Raw genomic sequence first — 11,289 nt, forward strand, 5'->3', positions numbered from 1 at the left:
TGGCCTGTTCCTCTATCTACAGGTTAATGCTGTTGCTGACTCCCACGGGCCACTGAACTCCTCAGGGCTCCGTTTCCCCACCTGCAAAGAGAGGCAGTTAATTACAAGATGACGATCAAAATCCCCTCTGCTCTAACGAGGGTTTTATGGCTAAAAACACCACAGTTGCTCTGTAAGTCAGTTAGCCAAAGTCATGCGTCTCAAGTCCTACTCAGCCAGCTCCAGAGAGCTGAGAAACGGGCAGCAGGACCAAGAGCACAAATGTGGCCCAAGGAGACTTGTCAGAAGCAGCAGAAGTGGGGCCACTTCAGTGGGGAGCCAGCTTTAAGGCAATGGGAAGAGTCCTAAACTGAGTAAAGGAGCTCCCTTAAGTCTTGGCTAGGCCCACAGGGTCCTCAATAAGTTATGAGGAGATGGTCAAGGTCCCTTCTAGTCCTAATGGTACAGAATTCTACCTCCTCATTCCAATACGTGTTTTTCCCAGCACCACCAAGCAATAATTTTATGCTGAGGCTATTTACCTGGAGAGATCATCAGTGCCACAGGTTAAGGACTCAGTCCTACAAGACTGCCCCTCCCCCACCTCGGATGCCAGGTCCATGTCCAGGCCGTGGTCTTGTGCCTCTGACCCACAAGGTTATAAATCAGAGGTTCCCACAACAAGCCCCTCCTTGGGGGCAACTAATTTGCTTAAAGCAGCTCACAACACTGAGAGAAACATTTGCCTTACTGGATCACCGGTTTATGAGAAAAGATCTAACTCTGGAACAGCCAGCTAGGAGAGACATATATGGTAAGCTGTGGGGAAAGGATGGGGAAGGCCCAGGCTTTCCAGACGCGCTACTACTCTCCAACTCCTCCAGGCGTTCCCCAACACAGAAGCTCCTCAAGCCTTGTTGTTCAAAAGCTTTTTTAAAGCACTTAATCAGACACTCTCTGTGCTAACTCTTCCCACTCCCAGAGGTGAGTGGGGGAGGCTGCAAGTTCCAGTCCTCTAATCACAGGGCCTTTCAGAGGACCAGGCCCATCCTGTGGCTACCTAGGGTACCACCCTGAGTCCAGAACATTCGCTCCCCGGGGGGCTCCTCATGAATGACAAAAGACTCCCCTACCACTTGGAGACTTCTCGGGGTTTGAGGAGCTTTGGGTTTTGAGGAGCTTTGTGCCAGGAACGGAGGGCAAAGACTAAAATCTATTTCTTATTAAACCACATTCATCACAAGATTCTACTTCAAGACGACATTCAGTAGTAAGCGATGAGAAGAGGAGCAATGAGGAGTCCAACCCCGAATCAGAGTATGTCAGGAGGATGATCACATCAAATGCAAGTCAAAATTTCGTGCTTATACTTTCAGATCAACTGGCTCGAGATAACTGATGAACCTTCCAGAACTCTTCCAGAACAAAGTGTCAGATTCTACCCAGATAAAGGCAATGGTTTCTTTTCCTTTTGCCTTTCTCTCCTTCCTTGCCTAATTTTCGTAGCTAATGGCTCACCCCACATATCCCCCGCATCCCAAGTGACCTCCCTGCCAAGCCCACGGGTCCCTAAAATTCCTCCCTGCTCTGGTGTTGCCCAACATGGCTTCCTCAGTCCCCACCCCTGCTGTTACACAATGAGCTTAAGCCGGGCTCCGGAAAAGATAGGGGATGCCTCGGGCAATCGCAGAGGACCTGAAAGGAAAATGCTGGAGCGGTTAGGAACTTTGTCTCACCTGTCATGGTGGCGGGTTCCTATCTGACTCAGGACAAAAGAAACATAATATACTTTCTTGGCACTTACTGTGTGCCAAACACTGTGCCATGAACTCTCGTGTTTCCGCTCATGTAATTGTCACCACAACTCCATGAGGCAACTCCACCATATTTTCTCCCTAATACAGATGAGGAAAGTGACTCAAATAATTTTTTCCCTCGGTAACATGGCATTGTATTTAGCGGTCAAAATGCATATACACAGGAGCATGCAAACAGAATGACGGGAGGGGAGAGTCGTAAAGCTGCAGCTGTTTAGAACACTGGGACCAGCAGGAGGACCCGGTGGCTCAGTGGGTTAAGCACCTGCTTTCCGCTGGGGTCATGATCTGAGGTCTGGCTCCCAGCTCAGTGGGGAGCCTGCTTCTCCCTCTCTTCCCAGCTTGCGCTCTCCCTTCCTATCTCTCCCTATCTCTGTCTCCCTCAAATAAATACAATCTTAAAAAATAATAATAATAATAATAATAATACTGGGATGAGCAAAGACAAGAAGGTGGGGGCCTTGGGGGATGGCGAAGCCGGAATAGAAAACCAGCTGCCCTGAATTCCAAAGAATTTGGCAAAAGGATTCTCAAGGAGAGAGGACTGGCCCAGAAACTCAGTTTGCCTGGGTTATCTGCCACCCTCTATCCATCCCTCCCTCCCCAAAAAGTCCTTGGGCAGATTCTGGGTTTTTTCCTCCCTTACAAAGACAGCCATGTCAGTAACTGGCAGAAGAGAGCAGAAGGGAAACGTAGCCTGCTTCTCCATAAAGTTGCCATTATCGTGGGCATCTATTCCCAGAGCCACCGATAAGACACAAAACCTCAGCTTTGCCCAGGTTTCTGTATTTTAGCAGATTCCACACTAGGATACCAAAATAGTGCTTCTTTTCATGAGGTAGCACTCATTTGAGGAGTTACTTTTCTCCATAGGATATTTTACTATTTTAAGCAGTTGTACATTTGGCTGCCCACAGACAAGAACAAATGAGTCATAGAAGAGGAAATGCAGGACCAAAATCCTTTACCTGGAAGCCTGGAGGTCAGACGTGCCTCGAAATTCAGACTTTCGTGATTCTAGAAAGGTAATGCAATGCATTCAGCACACATTATGTAACACTCCAAAATCAAATTTGCTGAGATTACTGTGGCAAAATTTAGCAATATTCAAACTAAATGAAATAAATACATACTATTGAATCTCATACCAGTTCAGGTTAGGTTTTATCACCAATGGGGTATGCAAAAAAGTCTCAAAAAACTTCAGGGCTTCAGAGCTTTTCAGACTTCAAAATCGTCCAAAAAGGATTACAGGCATGTGCACATGGCTCAAATACTAGAAAACATAGTCAACCTCCCAGCAATCAAAGACAGACAGACAGAAACAATCAAGGTACAATGATGGGCCTTACAAATTAGCAAATGGGTTTTTCTGAGAAAATGCCAGCAGTGTGAAAACTGAGTCCTTCAACCACTGCTGTGACAAGTAAACTGGGACAACCTTCAGACCACCAATAAAGGTGTCATCAATGGCCTCTAAAACATGAACATCTTTGACCCCAACATTGCCTTTCCAAGAACTCATTTTCCATGGACGTCATCAATATCTAGACGAAGCTTTACACATAGACATTCACTGAAACAATTCCTTCGAGGGGCACCTGGGTGGCTCAGTCACTTAAGTGTCTGCCTTTAGCTCAGGTGGTGATCTCAGGATCCTGGGATGGAGGCCCACATGACGCAGACTCCCTGCTCAACGGGAAGTGTGCTTCTGCCTCTGCCCCTCCCCACTCATGCTCTTTGACCCTCTCTCTCAAATAAATAAATAACTTTTTTTTAATTTCAAAAGAAAACTAATTCATTTGAAAATTCAAATTCAATTAAAAATAATTAGCAACAAGTGAAATCTAAAACAGAATCACAACGAGGCAAAAATCAGGGAATCCATATAATAAAATATTATGCAGCCATTTTTTGAGCAGGCAGGGAATTGGAGAGACATCATGTATAATATTAAATGAGAAACACCGGATGGGGCACCCGGGGGGTTCAGGGGGTTAAGCATCTGCCTTCAGCTCAGGTCATGATCTCAGGTCCTGGGACGGAGCCCCATGTTGTAGGGCTCCCTGCTCAGCAGGAGTCTGCTTCTCTTTCTCCCTCTGCTGTTCTTCCTGCTTGTGCTCTCTCTCTCAAATAAATGAATAAAAAACGTTTTTTAAAAATTTTATTTATTTATTTGACAGAGATCACAAGTAGGCAGAGAGGCAGGCAGAGAGAGAGGAGGAAGCAGGCTCTCCATTGAGCAGAGAGTCCGATGAGGGGCTCGATCCCAGGACCCTGAGATCATGACCTGAGCTGAAGGCAGAGGCTTTAACCCACTGAGCCACCCAGGCGCCCCAATCTTAAAAATAAAGAAAGAGAGGAAAGAAAGAAGGAAGGAAGGATGGAAGGAAAACACTGGATATAAAATTATATTTGCATTATGATCCTATCCAAGCCAAAAAGAGAGAGAGAGAGAGAGACAAAAACTAAAAGGAGTCACAAGATCAAAGGGTGACTGCCTCTTCCCTTTAAATATTTAAATCTTGGGGAGAATTTTCCAAAAGGGCCAAGAGTAGTGTATTTTAACCGAAGGGAAATAGAAAAAGAAGTCCTGTCTGCATAACTCCCAGTCAATGGCAACAAATTCATGAATCTGAGGTGTCACTCTGGGCTTTTATAAATGTACAATGAACCCATCTTTGGAAAGCCACCGCCACCTCCAGAATGACAACCTTTTAAGACGTGTGGTCTACATTTATTGGACAATTCAGCTGACATTTTAAGTCCAGCCTACTGGACACCATGGGGAAGAAATCCAGAAAGAAACGGTACAAAGGATAAGAGATATGCCACTTTGCCATTTGCAAAGACCTTTCAGAGACAGCAGCTCATTTGATGCTCACTGGCAGTCAGTAAGGCGGACAACGACAGGAGCTGGCACACACCCATTTTACAGTCGGGAAAATAGAGTCATAGATAGTCACACTCCCCGACGTGGCAGGGGCTCTCCCTGACTTCCAGGCCAGGGCTGTCTTAGAACGTGAGGCTCTTTCCACTATATCGTGCCATTAGCCTATTTGTTGGTGCTTCTTTATAAGTATCTTCATAGAAAGAGACATTTCTCACTAGCAAGAAAACCAAAATGACTTACTAATAATAAAAATAGGCTTCAGAAGTGAACAGACCTGACTCAAGGTCAAAATCCAACTTGAACGTTTGCGTGACTCTTTCAAGTTAACTTCTCGGATACCCGATTTTCTCATTTATAAATACAGGAATAAAACCACACAGCTGATAGGGTGCTGAAGAATTAAATGATCTGAGCACTTGGACCAGAGCCTGCCCCAAGATAGGTATGACAAACACAGTAGTCCTTCCTCCAGAAAGAGTGAAATGTCTACAATGAACCAACTCCAGATTCTAATTTTAGTCCTTGTTGGCACACCAGACTCCTTATTCTACCTGCTATCAGGAGCCCACCAAATCTTTACCAATTACTGTAGGGCCCTAAAATAATTAGAAACCACTCAACATAGTAGTTTCAACCACTGACAGTTTAAATCATTTTTTGTCAGTTTTAAATAATTTCTCTTTTGTCTTAACATGTAAGTAAACTTCAGCATCAGAGCCAAATTCTTTTAAAAGTAACAATGAAATTTTTGTTTCTATTGCCTGAGGCTTTGGCCTATCTCCTTTGAATGCAACTACTGAAACTCCCAAATCATCTGTTTGATTAATTTCTTTTAGGAGGGCAAAAGTGGGAGCAGAGAATGACAGGCACTTCTCAAAGTTTTCATTTCCTCTTTAAATTAGATTTGGGTATGGACGTCTAAGCTCAAAACATTCCAACCACTGGCTATGTTTATTATGTGACCACACAGCTTGGGTGCTACCTGGCTAAAGGAGAACCCAGAATTTAATAAAGCTTATCGTTAGCATCAGACGAGGAGTCAGGAGGCTGGATGAAAGCCCACAATGCTCTAGGAGAGCACCCTTCTCTCTTCACCAGCCCCGGAACGTTTTCCACCCACTCCTTTCCAGAAGGCCATGCCCATTGCCTAGTAAGAGAAACTAATAAGCCCAAGGATTGAGTAACCAGAGACCTTAAGGGCATACATAAGCCAAGATGTGGAAAACCATCCCTTCTGGTGCCTGTGGCATACAGTTTCGAATACTGCTTCTGAGAGACAGAAGTTTAATGAGATTCTTCTCGTAAGCAGGAAGAGAAAGAGACATTGTCACTACCCACTGTGAAGATATCTGTCCTTTTCTCTGCTGCCTAGCTTCTGCTAACCACACGCTTACAATTTTAGGATGTCCGACGGTCCCTATCTTAGAATCTCAACAAGACTACTGAGGTTGATTTCCGTTCTATTTTCTCTCTGGGGAGACGTGGGGTACAGTAGAGAATGAACTTTGGAATTAGGCAGGCTAGGCTATCGAAGATACGTATAAAGATACACACACACACCTCCTACTGGTTCTGCTTCTCTGACTGAAGGACTGATACATGGGCTGTGTGACTGGGCCAATTATTTGACTGCTGTGGGCCTCAGTTGCCTCCCGATAAGTACGAACATCACAGGGCTCTGAGAAGTAAGTGTACGGAAAGCATATGAATCGCCCGACTCAGCCGAGTACTCAACACTGCTGCCTATCTCCTTCTCCCTGCTTTCCTAAAACATTCCCTATAAACATTAATACCGTCAGAGATTCCAAGAGGACCAGATGTTAGCTGGTCAGGACATCTTTTCTTCATACAAGCCTCAAGTCCCATGGGCACCTTTGTACTCAGTACTCTTTTTAGATACTTAGTTCTTCTTCAGTGGTAAACTTTCATCAAAAAACACTGCTCTGCAATTCAGTGGGAACTTTTTTCGTCACACTCCAGACTTGAGGGCAGAACATCGCTCAGAGATCCACCGAAACACAAACCTACCCCAGGAATGGCCATCCCTCGCTGATAGCTGATTACCTGCATCCAATGCTGATTTTATTTTTTCCTAACAATTTTACTCCCAGGTTAAGCTATTCAAATTCTGGGGCAACTCAGTACTGTCTACAACCCCGAGTCCAATTTGAACCTGAAGACGCACCTACTTGTCTCAGCAATGACACACGGGGGGGTAGGGGGGGACCAAAATCTCCCAACCAGTAATACATGTCACTAGCCTCCATTTCCCCAGGAGGGATGACTGAAGGAAATACGGGTCTGCTAATAAAGGCTCAAGAGACATAGTCTCCATCCTGTTGCCTTCCTAACATGTCCTGTTTTCTATGAAAAAGTGAAGACCAAAGTGATAAGCCAGTTTTAAAACTATAAGCGATTGGAATCTTCTCGGGAGTAAAGAGCAGTGTATGTGTTTTTATGGAGGAGATAGTCACGGTTGGAACGCTTCCAGATGCTTATTATTTGGACGTGAAGACTTGGAAGAGCTTGCTGACGTAACATTCCAAGCTGTGGTAACCCCAATTGGCCAAGAAGGTATGCGTTTATTATTATTTTTTAACTAGTGCTGTCAAGTGGCAATTAAGAGGGAAACCGGTGGCAAGGAGTCCCTGGGGTCTACAGCCACAAAAACAAGAGTGTAAGGCTGGACTTCTATAAAAGTTACACCTCCTCTCAGATTTCAATTAAAACTCCTGCTCCGAAGTCGTCATTGAAGACAACACTTTATGGTCTCTGCTGGTGGCTTCCTGCTCTGACCACAGAAGGTTCCTTTGTGGTGACAGGAATTGACTCAAAGAAGAAAAAAAATGTACGTTTACAAACGCGCCTTCCCTTTTTCCAAGCCTGATTATCCAGGATATGTGGGGAAGACATCGGAAAGCCCCCAACCTGTTACAAGAATTCATCAACCACTGAAATTAATGAAAACTTGGAAAGGAAAGAAACGGAACTCCCCAAGGTCTTAAAATATAAAACAAAGGAGGGGGGAGCTACGACAGAGCACCCGGTCGCTGGTGTCGATCTTCCGCTCGCGGGGCCTTTGAGGACAAGCGCGGCAAGGGGTCCGCGGGGCTCCAAAGTGCTCAGCCGGGCAGGAAGCGCAACCGGAGGAAGCCAAGCCAGGCCCGGTCCCTACACCCCGGACAGCTCGGAGGGGCGGGCTAGGGGTAACAGGTCCTCAGAGGAGCGGGAGAGAAGGGAAGGCGGGTCCCGGGCAAGCGGGAAGAGAGGGACGGGAGCGGTCGCCCCGCGCCGCACCCGGCCCGGGCCACTCTCCAACAGCCAGATGTTCAGCGTCGGGATCCCCCGGCTGTGCCAGGGCGAGGGCAGCTCAGGGCCCAGCGGGGCTGCCGTCCGGACCCCCGTTTCCTCCCCAGAGCCCAGGCCCCGATGGGACACTCACCCGGGGCCACTAGCGGCGAACTCACAGTGCATCCCACGAAGACAGCGGTGGCCAGGACCGCGGACCCCGAGAGTTCTCCTGGGGCCATCGCCGCGTTCCTTCGCCCTCCACCCCCGGGGCGCCGCGTCCCGGGATCCTGCAGGCAGTGCAGCTGCAGAGCCGGCGACCGACGGAGTAGCAGGGCTCGGCCCCCGCGCGCGGTGAACCCCGCCCCGTAAAGGACTCTCCTCTCCGGCCCCACCCACCTGGCTGGCCCCGCCTCTCCCCGCCAAACCCAGGGCTCCGCCTGTCCTCGGCCGAACTCCACGCGTGGCCCCGCCCTCGTCCCCGCCCATCGCAGCCTGGCCCCGCCTCGCCCCGCGGCACCCACTTCCTTTCTAAATTCCACCGCGCCTGGGCCGCTCGGATTAGGCCTAGACTCCGCCCATCCTGTCCCGCCCATCGAGGTCCGACCACGCCTCCCTCCGGCCTCCCCGGTCCCGCCCACTTCTGCCTGGTCCCGCCTCTTCTCGCCGCGCCCGCTTCGTTTCAGAGTCGGGTTTCAGCGCAGACGCGGGGATTGCGCGGGAGCCAGGAGAGGGGGCAGGGTTGGCGGTTCCTCTGCCCTTCGCTGAGAGCAGGCGGGCGGAAGAGGAGGAAGAGGGAGAGCGGGACAGGAAACTCTAGACGGCCTGACTTGACCACCATCGGAGTGGGCACGATCTTAATTCTTTGTTGGCATTTCTCTTCAGCTGGCGTTCCCTTCCGTGGCTGGTCCAGAGAGGGGCGCCCCGCTGTCCGCGAAGTTTCACTGTTTGAAAATTGAGAGGAAAAGGCAAATCATTTAAATTTCTTCCTATCTCCGCTTTGCTCTAAGCTGCTCCCTTTGGGGAATAAATCTATGCATACCTGCAGGAACAAATTGCTTTCTTTTTAAAATCGTGTGCCCAGGCTGCAATGTGCAAATAGTTTAACAAAATAACTCTTTAAGTACCTCGTCACTTACCATCTTCTTACAGTCTCAGGCCAGCTCTGTGAGGTGAGTAGTGTCCCCTTTCCACCGGCTTTTGAGTAGACCCACGGGACACTGTCATAAAATGGAAATTAACTCGTCTTCATGGTGTTTGCTCACTGCTGTGCCCTCAGCGCCCTGCTCCATGACAGCACACACGGAGAGTCAGAATTGGCTTTGAAGTTGAATCATCACGTGCATTGATTAGAAAAGAGCCTTTCTGAGTAGTTCCCTCTTTACTGCACTGGAGAGACACCTGAAGTCAGCTGGTTAAGGCCTTCAGTAACACTCAAGATGACAGGCATGGCCAGGAGGGTGAGGTACTGGTCTCTTTCACAGAATGGGACTCTTGCATGGTTTGACTGTCACCTTCCAATTTTCTTTTGAAAAGTCCTCAAACATGGACTCTAAACAAACATTTGCCCTGATGTGGGAATCCCCAGGACAGACGCTTGGGCCACTACAGAGAGCTGGGGCTGAGGGTTGGGAGCCCCTACCCTTGAAAGCCAAGGCCAGGCGCTGTGTGTCCTGGGCACAGTTGCGGACACACCCTGCATTCTGGCAGGTGAAGCAGTTTTATCCCACCCTCAAACAGAATGGCTGCAGAGGAAAAAGGTACATGTGGGTTTCTAACTTAAAAAGGGAGAGAGTCCTATGCCAAGAAATTAAACTGTAAACTAATTGTAAATTAACTGTAAACTATAAGTTGTAGCCAGAACCAGCTATGATAATATGCAGAGCCTAGTGTCAAATGAAAATGCAGGGCCCTTGGTTCAAAAATCATTAAGAATTTCGAGATGGCAAGAGCAGGACATTGAAGCAATTGTGGAGCCCTGCTAAGCATGGAGCCCTGGGTCCAGGCCAAACACCCATAACGCCAGTCAAATTTTAGAACTTAGAATGCAGCAAAATGGGGCGCCTGGGTGGCTCAGTGGGTTAAAGCCTCTGCCTTTGGCTCAGGTCGTGATCCCAGGATCCTGGGATGGAGCTCTGCATTGGGCTCTCTGCTCAGCGGGGAGACTGCTTCCTCCTCTCTCTCTGCCTGCCTCTCTGCCTACTTGTGATCTGTCAAATAAATAATAAATCTAAAAAAAAAAGAATGCAGCAAAATGCTTGAACCAGGATATCTATGCAAAATGTAAAATATTATTTGAAAAATGAATAATGTTTCACAGATTGAACTTACTAGTAAAAAGACAGAATCCTTTTTTTTTTTTTTTTTTTAGTAATCTCTACACCCAATGTGAGGCTGAAACCCACAACCTCAAAATCAAGAGTCACACACTCCACCAGCACCCCCAAGACAGGGCCATTTTAAACAACACATTTGAATTGGATGTCGCTCATGGCTCTCCAGAAATAAAATATAACCCTGTAATTAAAGCTGGATGAAATCTCAGTAACCACCTCTCAAGCCCCTTACTTTAGAGATGAGAAACCATTAAATGACTTGCCAGATACCTCATACATAGTATGAACCAGGGTTGGAATCCAAGGCTCTGAAATTTCCCTTCTCAGACTTATTTGTAACACCTAACTGCTTGACACGGTCTCTATAGATACCTTCCCGTCACAGAACCCCATATATGCACATTTGCACATTCCAGTTACAGGGGGGAGGGAAGGAGGGAGGAATTAAGGGAGAGAGGAAAGAAGGAAAGCAAATCAAGCTTCAGTTATTCTCCAGGTATTTTCCAGTATAGATTTGCTTGCACAATTTTAAAAAGCCATTGTTTGGGACGCCTGGGGGGCTCAGCGGGTTAAGCCTCTGCCTTCAGCTCGGGTCATGATCTCAGGGTCCTGGGATCGATCCTGGCGTCGGGCTCTCTGCTTGGCAGGGAGCCTGCTTCCTCCTCTCTCTCTCTGCCTGCTGCTCTGCCTACTTGTGATCTCTGTCTGTCAAATAGATAAATAAAATCTTTAAAAAAAATTTAAAAAAAATAAAAAGCCATGGTTTGTTTGAGTTTAAATGTGAAGACTTCAATGTGATAGCAGTTCTCTTTCACATTAGCAAGCAGATGTCACATTTCTTCTGAGGAAATAAAAGTTGACACCATGGACTAAGTGATCTTCCTTTTTTTTTTTTTTTTTCTGAAATAAAATTAAAAGATTAAAAGGTAGAAATAGATGTTAACGCTAGCTCTCATTTATTCATCCCTTAGATTTA

At 47.2% G+C, this 11,289-nt stretch overlaps 1 protein-coding gene across 1 annotated transcript in view; it reads right to left on the minus strand.

Moving 5' to 3' along the window:
- RELL1 (RELT like 1) overlaps nucleotides 1-8,898 on the minus strand; it is a 63,512-nt gene extending 54,614 nt beyond the window's left edge. Inside the window, exon 1 of the mRNA XM_004764086.3 lies at nucleotides 8,132-8,898. Coding sequence (XP_004764143.1) covers nucleotides 8,132-8,573 — 442 coding nt within the window. The 5' untranslated portion in view covers nucleotides 8,574-8,898. The remainder of the gene's footprint in view (nucleotides 1-8,131) is intronic.
- Nucleotides 8,899-11,289: the final 2,391 nt, after the last annotated feature.

The sequence above is a fragment of the Mustela putorius genome, unplaced genomic scaffold (genome assembly GCF_011764305.1).
Source record: "Mustela putorius furo isolate JIRA1106 unplaced genomic scaffold, ASM1176430v1.1 tig00000083_pilon_pilon_pilon, whole genome shotgun sequence".
In the NCBI taxonomy this organism is placed as follows: Eukaryota; Metazoa; Chordata; class Mammalia; order Carnivora; family Mustelidae; genus Mustela; species Mustela putorius.